Below are 16,499 nucleotides of genomic sequence, written 5' to 3' on the forward strand. Positions count from 1 at the left end.
CGCGCAATATTGGAAACGAACATATCCTACTGATGGGGAAGAATAATGTTCAGAAGCTTTCCTGCTGATTTCATTTGATTGAAAAATCACAAAACCAAATGTATTTGGTTGCAGTGTCATATGGATAGAAAACATTAGAATAAACTTTTTCGCATCAATGTATTTTTCAATTCCCAGGGGAACTGGCAGATTATTTTTCAGCAACGATTAGATTTTTCCCGATTTTCCTCGATACTCGAAGCCCACCAGTGGTTAATGCTAACTCGATAACTACCTGTTAATGGCACTTAATTGAAAAATATTTGGTCGCAGTGTTACATGGATAAAAAACATTAAAATGAACTCTTTCGCATGAATGTATTTTTCAGTTCCCAGGGGAACTGGCAGATTATTTTTCAGCAACGATTGAATCTTTCCGGAATTTTCTCGATGCTGAATGGTATCCAAACGAAGAGTTCCGCGCGTGTATGTGTGTGTGTGGCGGCAGCTCCGATCTCTTCCCGGGGAACCATTTGCGGAATCACTCTCCTCCTGATGGATTCCCTTCTGCCCTAAGGTGCACAAACAGGCTCTTGGTGACACCGTTCATTCGCGCTTTCATGATAAACGAAGAGCTTCACCATAACAGCGACAACATGCTCCAATCGCTGTTCAATTAGAACTGAGTGGATTTCCGAGTGGCGCTCGCTTATATACCGATTGGTGATTTCAATAGCCTGTTTTTAAATCAATTTTAAGACCTTTGAAACAAGTTTTTGAATCAAAAGATAACAAGTATATAACGCGTAGACATTTTATCTTTCGAATGAAGTGTTCATCATACCATTTCGTTCAGTTGTTATTAATTCCCAAAATCTCGGTCTCCGGCGTAACGCTTTCGTTTTCGAAACATTGATTTTACACCCCGGTATAGAAATGAAAGACGTAGTCCTACGTCAAAAATTGGAAAATGTTCAGTGGGAGTATTTTAAATTTCAATTTCCCGGTATATATGTTAAACTTACTCGTTCTCTTGTTGGAACAGAGGACAATCGAATACTTCAAAAATAAATATAGCATAACTAGATGATCAGATTTGCAAATATGGGTCGGCTTCAAAAGCTCCTCACCACTCCCATGTTTTTTTCATGTTATATACCAGGGAATAATTCAGCGCCTCGTTCGTGCTGTTCTTAGAGCTCTTTCTGTGCAGGTTTATGTTTGTAGTTTTTTCAGTTGTACTTCCCGAACCTTTTTCATTCAATGCTCAATCGAGTAAGCATCCAAGCTAATGTTGAGAGAGGAGTTATTCACTATGTTCTGTAACGTTTGAAACATCACATCCCTGAATCGTGATCCCCTACCAGCACAAATTCAACAACAAAAAATCTGGCACAAAAATCCTATTTCACTACACCGTGAGGCGACGTAAAGATCTTTTGATGATACGAATTTTCATCTTTTCAATAAAAGCTCTGCTCATTCCCATGTGCCAACCGTTCCAGCTTCTATCCTTCAGGAACCCGGCCAGCGGACTATAACTGGGAAACTACCACCCAAAAAAAAAAGATTTTATTTTCCCGTACATTCCTTCTCTGCTCGTTGCAATTATCTTCCATCCAATTTCCTCCTCCCTCCATAAAAGGGAGAGAAAGAGTCAAACGGGGCAAATACAACCTCTCCGGCAGAACAATATCCACCCAAAGTGCCCAAACGATTCCAAACACTGCGCGGGGTGCCGACGAGGAAAATTATCCTAATGTCTTTACGATTGCTCTTTATTTTGATTGCATCCACAACTGACTGTGGATGAATTCGCTCCCGGTCTTCAGTAGGTAGCCGGGTTCCGAAAAATGAATTTCTTTTCAAGGCGATGGCGGCGATGTCGACGACTCTGTCTCGCATTGGGCGCGCGCGATTCGTTTTCAATTTGCACAACTGTTAGTGGCGGTTTAGCAGTTGAATTGAAAGCTCGTTACGTGGGGACAGAAAAAAACGAGGAACGAGGACGTTCTCTACTCATGATAGGATTGCGAAAGTTGGCGTCACGCCTGGGATTAAAGCATTCTTTGTAGAGCTCTGAAGCAGTACTTTATTAATTTGGCGATTGACTTGTCTTGAATTTTTCGGATTATCGTACAATTATTTGACTGAGATGAGTGATGAATCTCAAATATAGCCCAAGCTTAACACTAGAATGTCTCTTATTTTAGAGTAGAGCTTGAGCTATATTAAAGGTTCATCACTCCGCAAACTTTCTAATTTTCTCACATTAATCGATTGTCTTCATAAATTTGCCTAGTGGCGTTCATGCATCATCTCAAACAGGGTTTTCACTGTGAAACTATGCTAAAATCGTAAACGTAAATGAGGAAATATTGTCCGTGATAATGGTGCATACTTGGTTTAAATAAATACTTTTCCACTCGACCAACCAAACTAGTTAATATTTATTCACATACGCTATGGACCTTTGCCCACATCCATTATAGAAGAACTAAGAAACAAACTGGAAAGCCATATATATACAACATAATACGACTTATACATATAATATAACGAAACGCACGAAATATATTTTGATTTATCTACAGTTATGTCCGAACAACAAGTAGCTTCCACAAAGTCTACCCCCAAAGAACCAACCGAACGAGGTAGAGGAAGGAAACTTTCCAGGGCAACACCATGTAGAATTATTTATGATGCCGATTTTTTTCGTATTTCAAATTCACAATGTCATTTCCATAAGCCTTGGTGGCTTTATTCATTTCTGCACGAGCAGTGGCTCTTTTCCCTGCTCCCGACAGGCCGCAATTTACAACCGATTTAAGCTCATACTGGCAGACAGTTCCGGCCAATGAGGTATGCCCCAATCGGTTGCTACTACTGCTGTTGCTGCTACTACTGGGAACACGAAGAATCCTGGTGGAAGTTTTTCCCGTTACTACGGTGCAAACCCTCCCAGTGACACTGGGTGTTTTAGGCCCAGCACCACCCATTACCATTCCGTTGGCAAGCTAGTACACTAAGACGACGCTAGCAGTTCAATGCCGGACAATGCTCGCAGATAGAGTTGAGTTGTGCAGCTCAGTATCGACCACCAACTGTATTGGAAAGCTTCATTCCCGGAGGCACCCTCGCCCTCTGTCTCTGATTCCAGCCCACCAACCGAAGGCAATTCAAAGTATCGTATTGTTTGGAGGATTTCTGTGCAGTGGGAGTTTTGCTGCGTTGCAAATATATGGCTTCTGCATTAAACAGTATTCAAAAGGTAGTCTTGGGAAAGAAAGATATCTTTATGTTTGCCCGCTTATCGGCGAACCATTGAGAATGGAAACCATCTTATCTGATAGTAGCAATTCGATTTTCAACGTGCTGTAAATTTTACCAGAAGGGAGAAGCTGAGAGGTATTATTGGTTGTGAAATATTATTATTGTGAGTGCTTTCACCTGGAAATAACAGCCTTTTACGATTGCGATGAAGATGCAATGATAGCCAATACAATTTACATTTCAATTGTACGATTGCCTCTATATTGATAATTCCAGCATTACGAATCTACGTGGTGATCGATGATTGAAGATTGCATTTGAAAGGGCAAAGTAATCATGGGTGAACGAATCAAATTATAATCTTCTTGAATACTACTAAATTAGATTGTTATTCAATATATATTGGTTCATAAAGTTCTGTATCTGAGAATAACACGAATGTATGATATTTACTCGCGTCTTATTGTTGACACTTAATCTGAAGACCAATAAGAGAAGCTTTGCAGAGCATACCGTCCATATTACACTTTATTGCTCACCTACGAGAGTGGGAAAAAGCAAACTGCAAAAGACACATAATTTTCCTTTTCGAGACAGAATTGCTTGTTGTGGGAAAACGTCAGCGCCAGAACGGTTTTCTTGATTCCATGAATGTGATTTTATAATCGATTTCACAATCGCTTCGGTTGGTCTTCTAAGATTGACGACAATACAATCAGGACATCGGAGCAATCGGATAAACACGCTCGAGAGGTTGCTACCCGCTCTGTAAGATTCCATGTGCTCATAGTCATTTGACAACGTTGAACTTCGTGAAAAAACGCGATGTTTGGGTATCGCAGAAAAAAAAATAATTTTATTTTTGAGATTTATGGAATTCTATGAACAATTCATCATAGGCGTAGAAAACGAAATATTTACATTATGTTACATAAACGCTGACCAAATTCAACGGATGCAACTTATGGACGGTTAAACACTGAGAGAGAGGAGCCAGCTGAATGACAGATGGTTTGAAAATTCAAATCGGACAATTTCAATCAAGCAAGTCTTGACGTGAACCTTTGTTTGTGAGTACATTTGTGCGTTTTTATCTCCGATTCGATTTTTGACGTAGGACTACGACTAACAGGAATATATGGGGGTAAAAAATTTGAGCACTGATCATGTAGGAAATAATAAAAGATCACCAGATCAGCCCACATCATGGCTTCCAGCAGCATCGGTCCATTCAAAGTTTTTTTTACTTTTGATAATTTCGATTTAGTTGTCCTAATGAATTAATTTTGATGATTTCTGAAACGATATCCGAAATAATAAGCAATCTGATTTTTATGATTTTTTTAGGGGGCTAGAAACGTTTCTATGGTAAGCAGACACTCATCCCCCCTCTCGAAGCGGGGGCTGCCATACAAATGAAGCATAAATTTCAGCATAACTCAAGAACTAATCAAGAAAATGGAATCAAACTTGGCATATAGAGGTTTTAGGGATCGATAACTCGAGAACTAATCAAGCAAATCGAGCTAAATTTGGCATGTGTTTCTATCGTGGGGGGCTACCATACAGATGAATCATAAGTTTGTGGATAACTCAAGTGCTAATTAAGCAAATGGAACCAATTTCGGTATGTGGAGGATGTAGCAATACACGTTTATTTGGAGGTTTGACACTCCTCCTTGCTCCCTAAGGGGGGGATGTGGGATGTGAGGGTTTTTGAGTACAAGAAATGTTTCTATGATGGTATGATACCTCTCCATCCTCTGGAATGGAGGGGGGGGGGATTCCAAAAAATTAAAGCACATTTTCAATCAAACAATTGAAAATTGTCGTAGAACTCTGAAGAAAATGAGAAAATTTGCGAAAATTCAATTCCTATATGTTCTACAGTTTCATAGTGACAAGCGTTGTTAGTCCATTTGATGTTTGCGCTAACGAAATTGATCTTTGTTCGAAAGTGGAAATTGATTTCAATGTGATAAAACTCACTCACATAGCTTCTTCTATCTATATAAATAAAATGGATCGCCGAATGTGTTGACAAGAGCAAAACTCGAGGAAGGAATTGTCCGATTTAGGACTGTCTTTATTCTATCATATTTTCTGTATCAAACATTTATTCCATGTAACGGAGAAACATGTTATTCGCATGTGGATGAAAAATTTTACGCGAGAATTGTGTCTGAAAATAATCTGATATTATAATGTCGAGTTTTGATAGAAATACTGAAATTGTTTAGTAAAAAATAATAAAGGGTAGATTAGAAGATCAATCAATGAACAGTTCTGCGATTGGACCCATGAACGTGTGCTTAGTAAGAAAACATGGATGTGATAACTAAAAATAAATTTTGGGTGGGACGAAGTTTGCCGGGTCAGGTAGTCACTTATAAATTTTATGTCGCATTTTGTTTCTCTTTTTTTCTTTTCGAATATACTTCCGTTCTGGATGAACATATAATATTCATTTTCAATTTTTTACCAGTAACAGTTGAAACTCGTGTGATCGATTACAACGCCCAATTTGAAATTGTTTGCTACCAAATAATTCGAAATAAGGTTTGACTTCTGTTAGGAGTTGTTGTCGAAGGAAAAATAATATAATTAGTATTTGAGCAACTGAGTACGGTACACAAACCGCAGATATATTAAGACTTCTTCAACTTGCTCTTGATTAAAATAAAAATTACTAACATTTTTTTCTTACGCGCTTCCCTGCTGTCTGAGTAGCTTCCCAAACTTTCCCCATTGATAAAATCTGAAAGCTGAATTACAACAAAAACATTGCACATCCAATTGCAGTTGCCACAATTTATTGTATACCATCCACTTATTCCCGTTGTTGCGCCCCATACCGCACACCACTCATAAAGCATCCGTATCTTTGCGCCATTTCAGCTGCCCCCCGAATTACACTGGCACCGGGAAATGTTACAGCAAAAACGGGTGCCCATGTTACGCTCGAGTGTGAAGCGGATGGAAACCCCCTGCCGCACATCTGGTGGAAGCGCAACGGTCAGCCACTCAGCGAAACCAACCGGATGTACCTCAGTGACGACAATATCGAGCTCACCATCGAGCATGTAAAGGAGTCCGATTCGGGTGAGTAAAGGTTTCTACATCTTTTTTCACATGTACCATTTGGGAGGGACAGGTGTTGTTTTTTTCTTGAACGCATCGGTTCTCTGCTATCAGTTCATTGCACTTCCTGCATCAGGACATATATCAATTCTTAAACCACAGGCTCCAATCATTGTCTAATCAAATTGTATATGGAACCCAACGACACTAGGAGAACACTTTCGAATAACCAACCAGTCCTATACACATCCATACAAGAAAATTGCCATTCTTCCCTCTCCCTCAATTAGAACTACAACAAACACTGGAAAAGCACAATGCTGAAGCCGAATAAGCAATACGTTGAATTTGACAGTTTTCCATTTATTTCAAAGTTTTTGTTTCCTTCTGATATGTTCAACTCCGCACGTTTCTCTATTGTTTTGTACGATATTTTTTGTACCGAAGCTAATATTTTCATTAATTGAACTGACTGCTGATTTATATGATTCCGTCTCGTTACGGTGGAAAATGAGCAGAGCAGTGCAAGTGGGACCCCGTGGGAGGTACGATATTTAACAGACATCGCACAGAATCTCAACCGAGTCTCATCATCATCATTTCTCATCGTTCCGTTTCGCCTTTGTCCTGTCTTCTTTCACTGACTCCTCGCACAGGAAATTACATCTGCGTGGCGGAGAGCGAACTGGGAAGCGTCGAGGCGGCCGCGGAAGTGGCAGTTATAAACGACGTTGGCCCACCGAGATTCCTGTTCGAGCCGTACGATCTGGAGGCCATCGAGGGAACGACCATCGAGCTACCTTGCAAGGCTGAGGAGGATGACGATATCCTGCAGGTGAGTGACTAATCCCTGCACACAGCGGCGCCGTCGTCGCCATCGCGTCGCATGTTGCGAATTTGAGTTGGACCCTCGCTCCCGGGTGCCATATAAATTAAACAAACGATGCGATGATAAAAATTATTGACAGCTACTCGAAATTGGAAAATCTTACTGTACATTTGCTTCGCAATCGAATGAAACCGAACCGGGTTTTTTCCACCTTCGGCACCGTTCACGACCATGTTGTTCAGAGCTGCAATCAACCGTTTATTGGGTGTATGTTTTTTTTGGAATTCGAATAAAAGGTGATTTATGACGGCTGAACTGTTACTACGAATGTGAATTTATGAGAAGAGAAAACTCATCTTGGATGATGATGCGGAAATAGCGAAAAAATTTGCGCGTTACTTGACACAGAGTAAGGCGAAATTTTCCTTTCACAGATGCTCTGATTATGGAGGAATGAATTATTACCGTCATTTTCGATAATGTTGTTGATCTATGACCAAGTGAAGCAAATTTACAATCAATAATTCCTTCTGTTCACGTTTTGCGCTGCGGCGGTATCATATTTTCACTAAGGTGTTTATTGGTGGTGAAGGTTTAGTGAAAATGAAGGTGTAGGGATAATTTATTTCAAAACTAGAGCTAAGGATACTCTAACATTTTTTTTTTACATATGTGTTGTTGACTATTGCTTATCCAGTCGGAAATCATTCATTATGAAAGAAAAACATCTTAAATGTTCTCTATTCTGAAACATTGCAAATCTATTGTAATTGGATTGTAATCCATTTTTGTAATCCATTTTATAACTATAAAATCATTCTATTATTTTATGTTTTCAGAACTATAGAGGAGTTTGGTTGAAATGATGTCCATAGAGTGGAATATAGTAGCTATCATCATTTATAACATTAGTTTTATGACCCTTATTATGCTTGACAGGCGCGGAGCATTAAAAAAAGAGAAGGGACTCTGCTTAGAGGTACCGATGGGAGCTTTAAGGGGGTATTCTAGTATAAGGAAACGAATTCCGGACGTTTTTTCGAGCTCCGAAATAACTTCACGAAAGACAACAAATGTTCAAGAGTTTGCGGAGAGTTGGCATAGACACGGTCTTTCGCATAACCCCACAAAAAAAAAGTCTAGCGGGTTCAAATCGCATGATCTGGACGGCCAATTGGCATCACCAAAACGCGAAATTATGCGTCTCTCAAATTTCGTTCGCAATATGGCCATGTTCGGTCGTGTTGTGTGGCACGTGGCGCCGTCCTGCCGAAACCACATGTCATCCGTATCCATATCTTCAATTTGTGGCAAAAAAAAATCGGTTAACATGCGGCCATAGCGCTCACCATTCACAGTTACCGTCTCGCCGTCCTCATTTTCAAAGAAATACGGCCCGATGACTCCACCAGACCACAATGCGCACCAAACAGTGACTTTTGGCGGATGCAATGGCCTCTCAACAATCACGTGTGGATTTTCTGAGCCCCATATACGGAAATTTAGGATGTTCACATAGCCACCGAGCTCGAAATGTGCCTCATCGCTGAAGAAAATTTGATGCGAAAATTCAGCATTTTGCTGCTGTTGTTCGTTCACCCAATCGACGTATGCCCGACGCATTCCATGGTCACCACGCTCTAATTTTTGTACCAGTTGGACTTTATATGGATGTAGGTGCAAGTCCAAATGCAAAATTCGCCACAATGATGTGTTTGACAAGCCCAATTACTGAGCACGCCGTGGAATCGAAACATTCGGGTCATCCTCCACACTGGCAGCAACAGCAGCAATATTTTCGGCCGAACGCACATTACGATGATGCACAGGTCTCACAATATCCGCTACGGATCCAGTTTGTTCGAATTTACGCACTACATTAGCGATTGTGTGCTCTATAGGCCGTCCATGACGACCAAAATCCGTCCGTAATGCTCGAAAAACATTTGCCGGTTTTTCTTCATTTTTATAGTATAACTAGCTAACCCGGCAAACTTCGTCCCGCTCATTTACTTGATTAATTCTCGAGTAATGCAGAAATTTGTGTTTTATTTGTATGGCAGCCCCCTCTAAGAGAGGGGGAAGGAGTATCTTAACACCATAGAAACATTTATTGCATCCTAAAGTTTCCATATGCCTAATTTGGTTTAATTTGCTTGATTAATTCTCGGGTAATGCAAAAATTTGTGTTTCATTTGTACGGCAGCCCCCTCTAAGAGAGAGGGAAGGAGTATCTTAACACCATAGAAACATTTATTGCATCCTAAAACCTCCACATGCCAAATTTGGTTTCATTTGCTTGATTAATTCTCGAGTAATGCATAAATTTGTGTTTCATTTGTATGGCAGCCCTCCCTTTGAGTGGGGGAAGGACTGTCTAACCATCATAGAAACATTTATTGCACCCTAAAACTTTCACATGCCAACTTTGGTTTCGTTTGATTGATTAATTTCCGAGTAATGCAAAAAATTGTGTTTCATTTGTACGGCTGCCCCCTCTAAGAGAGGGGAAAGGAGTATCTTAACACCATAGAAACGTTTATTGCATCCTAAAACCTCCACATGCCAAATTTGGTTTCATTTGCTTGATTAATTCTCGAGTAATGCAGAAATTTGTGTTTCATTTGTATGGCAGCCCCCCCTTTGAGTGGGGGAAGGACTGTCTAACCATCATAGAAACATTTATTGCACCCTAAAACTTTCACATGCCAACTTTGGTTTCGTTTGATTGATTAATTTCCGAGTAATGCAAAAAATTGTGTTTCATTTGTACGGCTGCCCCCTCTAAGAGAGGGGGAAGGAGTATCTTAACACCATAGAAACGTTTATTGCATCCTAAAACCTCCACATGCCAAATTTGGTTTCATTTGCTTGATTAATTCTCGAGTAATGCAGAAATTTGTGTTTCATTTGTATGGCAGCCCCCCCCTTTGAGTGGGGGAAGGACTGTCTAACCATCATAGAAACATTTATTGCACCCTAAAACTTTCACATGCCAACTTTGGTTTCGTTTGCTTGGTTAATTTCCGAGTAATGCAGAAATTTGTGTTTCATTTGTATGGCAGCCCCCCCTTAGAGAGGGGGAGGGGTCTCAAAATATCACGAAAACCTTCCCCGGCCCCAAAAACCCCTACATACCAATTTTCATGTCGATCGGTTCAGTAGTTTCCGAGTCTATAAGAATCAGACAGACAGACAGACATCACTCCATTTTTATATATATAGATAGATTTAACAAAATTAACACGTTGTGCGATGCTAAAACGATCCATATTGTAAAATGGCAGACATTCGACTAACGATATGACGCTTTGGTTGACAGCTATGTCAAACGGTTGTCAGCGCAGGGCTGTATACTTTCGGAAGCCCGAAATGGAAAACCCTGTACTTTATTCTAAAGATACAACAATGTATGCATGTATCTTTTTGAAATTCTAACTATTTGTGTTGCAACGAAATAGAATCTGGGTGGTCTTGTAGAAGTTGGACAGAGTGTATGTAACAACTTTGTCGTAGATAGTTTTTGTATAGAGAATAGCTGTCAGCTGTGCAGTGTCCTGTTGGGATGTTTGCTGGCATGATACGACCGCCTTCTCGCATACAAATTCGTCGATCTGTACAGTGCCTCGCCGTGAATCCCGCAAGAAGAGCCTAGGATTGTTGTGGACTGCTAGAATCACCTTTACTCGTAGATTCCGGTCATATGTTCCAACTCTACCCCTAAATGGTTGCGACCGATTCAACGTAAGGGTCTCCCAGCAATGCTTGAGAGCGGTATTTACAATCGATTTTGGAAATTTCAGAAATGTTGCGACCTTCCCTCCTGACCACGTCGGGTTCTTATCGTGAGTGTGCAGATTTTTTCCCGCCATTCGAGTTCCATCATCGATAACATTTGAAGTGTCCTTGAATCTTGATGAAATTGTCACTATTGAATAACCGAACTATCCGGATCCAAACGTTGTCAATAGTTTCTCGATGTGACAACTAGAGGTGCAGCAGTGAACAAAATTAAGCGACCAAATCTTAACTGAAACACACTTTGTGTTGCAGACGTAGTTTGAACTATTGGTATGCTGTTTTTTTCTGAAATACGACGGAATACTAAAGAAACCATCAAATTATACAGGGTGCCGCATGAGTCACGCAACGCTCTTTGAAGGAAAAAAAATAACGACCGCGCTGCAACTATCGAGCGTGTTAGTTCCTAAGCGGTTCAGTTGTCGACATTGTATCGTTTTTTATTCGAGAATAAAGATTTGGTATCGTGAGACATTTTTTTATACGATTTTTTTGTGCAAATCGGTTGCGTGACTTATGCGCCACCCTGTAGAAGCATATTCGAAAATAATCGACAGTTGTTCACTTTATGAGAACACACGTGACACTCGATTTTTCGATGGAATAAATCTCGTAATCAATACAACAGACATTGGGCCAAGCTGATTGGATGAATTTCGATAAATCATTCGAGGCATGATAGTAAACTCGTAGATTCAAGTAGAAGTTAGTTCCAATTTAGCTGTCGCAACTACATAAAGTTTATATGTGCAACAATTATGATAACGGTAGATAACGTTTGTACAGGCGAACTAAATTACACAAAGCTTATCTTCATATCCACCCTCAGGAACAGTTAGATGTTTTCAATGCATGACTGCAACTGCTTTCTCAAAAAAAGCAGAGAATGGACTGATAGTAACTGCCACGCTGAATCTGGAAGTGAACGTGCTAATCTTGCATCCCGCATCATCTGACTTTTATATTTATTCAAGCGTCACATTTCCTCTCCCAATCTTTTTTCATAACCATTCTGAGGCTCCATTCAAGAAGAGCTTTCGCACTCTCTTATACACACATGAAAAGAGATTATGCAAATTTAGCTTTAAATTTATTTCACTTTACTTCCCTTCAATCGATATCGATAGCGAAAATTTATAACTTCCATAAAAGCAGATTGATGATGCACCGCCAGGGCCTGTCTCGTTGCGAACGGTCATTCGGAGGCCCAGTCTGAAAGTGGCAGTCAATTTACCACCGATTTGGTCTTTGCACTAAAGCTTCTAATAAATTTTCCCGGTTTCACTTGAATGGATAATGTTTTGGCTCTACCAACTCTACCAACTTATACCAATTCACATGACCACCTCCCCTCCCCCCGGGGATGTACAGATGGGAAACAATTTCCCAAATCGGAAAATCCTTTTCATCAACAAAACAGCTCAACGGACCAAACCAAACAAACGAACAAACAAACGGTGTCGGCGGGGGTTTGGACTAGGACAAAACTGAAATAGTTTCGCCAGCGGCGATGCGAGAATAGTCGTACGGTCCCGTTTTTAGGGTTGATCAAACCTCTTACCTCAGTAAAATATCTACACCATATATATGCTCTTTGCAGTATGATTTTTATTCAATAGAAAACGCTTTCATGAAATGTTGTTGTAGCTGTTCGAAAAATTTTTGCTAGTTTCTTTGTTTTGTTATCTGCGATTATGCAATATAACTTCATGCATAGCTCGAAGTTATATTGCAATATTTCCATCATAATAAAACCACATTAAGATTAATCATCAAATTCGTCAGTGTTGTATAACGATTACGTTGGTTCTGCCGTCAGACAATCTGGTACCATTTTCATTAGTATACTAATGCACGTTATATATCAAAATTTTATGGCATTGTATAAAATTAACAAATTTGGGAGCCCTTTACTCATGATTTCACGAAAAGCCAATTAAAGTTGCATATGAATTATACCCCAACTGACGGCAGTACGTAAAACAAGATTAATGGTGTGAAATTCGCAATATGCATTACCCAATGATAACATTTCTGAACACCTCTGCACGCACGAACCACTCCCATTCCGCTCTTGCCACGGCAGGAAGAAAGGTGGTATAGCAACTCGGGGCAAGTTATTCCACAAAAAGTTATCAAAACTGTTTTGGATAATACGATAACCGCATGTCGCTCCGTCGGAAGCGCAAGCAAAGCCGCTTCATGGTCGCATGGCTACACGGATACCGGGCACTGACTGACTGCAGCAATCCCTAGCTGACCTGCGGGAAACTGCAAACACAAGGCCGGCTGGGGCTAATTCTGGGAAGAGACAAAAAGGCACTCTCGTTCTCGTTCGCCGGGGGCAGAACCGAAACGAACCGGACGAACAAAGGAACGGATATTGAAACTTTAAGATTTGCTTTTGCGAATAGTTTAAAAGGCGAAAGTTGGGAGGGGTTCAAAATCCGCCTTGAGCGTTTTCCGTCGGTTCGCTTTGTGTGCAACGGGTTGTTAGGATACAAAGATAAGACTTGTTCACCGAATGGAAATTGTTTCGAACCGAAAATGATATCAATAAGCTTATCGCTTCTACTAATATCATTGAACGGCCACCGTTCTCATTTTTAATCACAATTGATAAGGTCATTGAGAATGAATAAATTTGCACTGGTACGCGATGCTACTCTACAAATTCTCTCTCAAATACAAACTATGTTAGTTTTTTTGTACTGCACTAGGATTGGGCGATCTCGGATCGATTTTCAGAAGATCGATCTTTTCCATTCCGATTTTCGATTTTTTGGATCGATCTCAGCTGAGTCAGCTGAGTTCTGGGGAAATACTATTTATTGAATTTCTATTAAAGCTTTTTCAAATAATGACTTCTTGACGGCACAAGATGAATGTTCTGGAAATTTTTTTTGTACTTTAAAAATTTATAAAAAACAAAATGCTTTTGATGTTTCATTATAAATATGAAATTTGTATTCCCTGTTTAAAGAAAAGACGACATCTATAAAATAAGCAGAAAAAATAGGAAAAACTTTTTTCGATTTTTCAAAGATCGATTCTTTGGTATCGATTTAATCAGTGGATCGATCCCTACGCCGTTTGGATGATCGATTCGACAAGATCGATCTTTTTATAAAGATCGCCCAATCCTATACTGAACTATCGAAAAAAAAATCTATATAACTAATCGCCAAATATCGTTTTTACACCTGTCATATCAAGTGAGTTGTAACACTTATTGAAATGTTACACATAAGACACATATGACTTTGGACAGTCTATTTCAACAATCCACAGTGGTCCAGGAGATGCATTTAAGTGAAAATTAACATTTAGAGCTTCACAGTTATTCTATAGACAAAATTGTCTTACACAAACTCATGATAGAGCGCGCATTTTCATGTTGTCAAAAATAGGGTGACCAAAATTGTCGATGAAATAAAACATCTATCTTTCTTATCTTTATAGATAGAGGTAAATATAGTTCGACAATGTTGTAGCTCCAATTATTTGAGACATCTTTGTAGAACAAAGTTTTTCTCTATCTCTTGAAATAATCGATATAGCGCCTTTTTTCTAAGTTACGTAAGGGTCACCATGAAAAAAACTGTTTTTTGCTCTAACTTTTATATTTTAAATATTATATGAAAATTGTCTTCGAACTACTTTTAGAGCTTACTAATACAAACATTTTTCGATACAGAACTTGTCAATATCTTAACTTCACTCAAAGTTGTTGATATCTCTTCCCAAAAACATGCTCTCTTCAATTGTTTGTCATTCTTTCTGGGGCAGACATAGAAAATGTTTGTTGACGGAATTTGAAAAAACAGATTTCACTCTATGTAATATGTAAATTAAAGTAAAGTAAATTAAAATTGAAATCATGAGTTTTTGGATGAAAACCCATCAATAACTTTGAGTAGGATTAGGATATTGACATGTTCTGCATCGTAAAATGTTTGTATTGATAAGCTCTAAAAGTCGTATGAAGACCATTTTGATGTAGAATTTTAAATATAATATATAATAGTTAGAGTAAAAGAACCGTTTTTTTTATAGTTACCCTAATGCAACTCAGATAGGAGACACTGAAAACAACTATATCTAGATATCTATTGTTTAGACAAAAAGTCTCTTAGACAAAGTTGTTACATATGATAGAGCGCGCATTTTTATGTTATCAAAAATAGGGTGACCAAAATTGTCGAATGAAAAATCTAATTTTCTTATCTTTATAGATAGAGATAAACATAGTTCAACAAAGTTGTAGCCCCAGTCATTTTAAACAACTTTGTAGAACTTTTATCTTTTAAAATAATCGATTCGAAGCTTTTTTCTAAGTTGCATTAGGGTGACCATGGAACGTGTTTTTTCTGCTTTAACTTTTATATTTCAAATTCTACATCAAAACTGTCTTCGTACGACTTTTAGAGCTTATTGATACCAACATTTTGCGATGCAGAACTTGTCTAAATCTTAATCCTACTCAAAGTTATTGGTGGTTTTTACACAAAAACTCATGATTTCAATTTTAATTTACACAAACACAAAAAATAACATATTTTTGAAAATCACACATCATGCAGAGTGAAATATGTTCTTTCAAATGCCGCCAATAAACTTTGTTTACGTTTGCCCCAGAAAAAAAGACAAACAAACGAAAAGAGCAATGTTTTTATTAGTAAGCTCTAAAAGTCTTTAGAAGACAGTTTGCATGTAAAATTTGAAATATAAAAATTATATAAAAAAACAGTTTTTTTCATGGTGACCCTAATGTAACATAGAAAAAAGGCGCTTTATCGGTTATTTCAAGATTCTCAAATAATTGGAGCAACAACATTGTCGAACTATGTTTACCTCTATCTATAAAGATAAAAAAGTTATATTTTTTATTTCATCAACAATTTTGGACAACCTATTTTTGACAACATAAAAACGAGCGCTCTATCATGAGTAACAACTTTGTCTAAGACAGTTTTTGTCTAGAGAATAACTGTCGAGCTCTAAATGCTAACTTCCACTCAAATGCATCTCCTGGACCATTGTGCAATGGATTCAAATCAAGAGCCATTCAGGGGTGTTGATGAAACACGTAAAATTGTCCTTACCTCACTTCTGAACAGTGAATGCCTTATGCGTCGGCGTTCGATCCTATTGGAAGCAGAAATCTTCTTCTCGAAATAATTTCTGGACATAAGGCAGCAAATAGTTTCTGATGACGTGTTGAAAATAATACCAAATTGTAATTATATATGTTACCTTCGAAACGTAGTACAATAATTTCTCCAGTTTTGTTTGTAGTTAGACGAAAACCTATTTTAACACAAAATGGCACATGCGTACTTCTGCCCCATAGTGGGGGCAAAGGTGCTCACCGTACGGGGCAAAAGTGCGCACTTATTGAATTGTACTTCTGAGGTGACTTGAAACAAAAATAAATGCTTTATCGTTACTAGCGGAAGAAGCATCATTACCAGAGTGAGTAGACACCACCCAGTGGAGTGGAGGGGGGTGCTGAAGGATCTTTTATGGGTGGAGG

At 38.9% G+C, this 16,499-nt stretch overlaps 1 protein-coding gene across 8 annotated transcripts in view; it reads left to right on the forward strand.

Moving 5' to 3' along the window:
- The window catches only part of LOC129765280 (peroxidasin), a 368,884-nt gene that overhangs the window by 250,390 nt on the left and 101,995 nt on the right, over nucleotides 1-16,499 (forward strand). For all 8 annotated transcript variants that reach the window (XM_055765418.1, XM_055765419.1, XM_055765421.1 and 5 more), the window contains 2 exons: nucleotides 6,151-6,354; nucleotides 6,990-7,168. In XM_055765418.1, the coding sequence (XP_055621393.1) occupies nucleotides 6,151-6,354; nucleotides 6,990-7,168 (383 nt within the window). The remainder of the gene's footprint in view (nucleotides 1-6,150; nucleotides 6,355-6,989; nucleotides 7,169-16,499) is intronic.

Source organism: Toxorhynchites rutilus, chromosome 2 (assembly GCF_029784135.1).
Source record: "Toxorhynchites rutilus septentrionalis strain SRP chromosome 2, ASM2978413v1, whole genome shotgun sequence".
Lineage (NCBI taxonomy): Eukaryota > Metazoa > Arthropoda > Insecta > Diptera > Culicidae > Toxorhynchites > Toxorhynchites rutilus.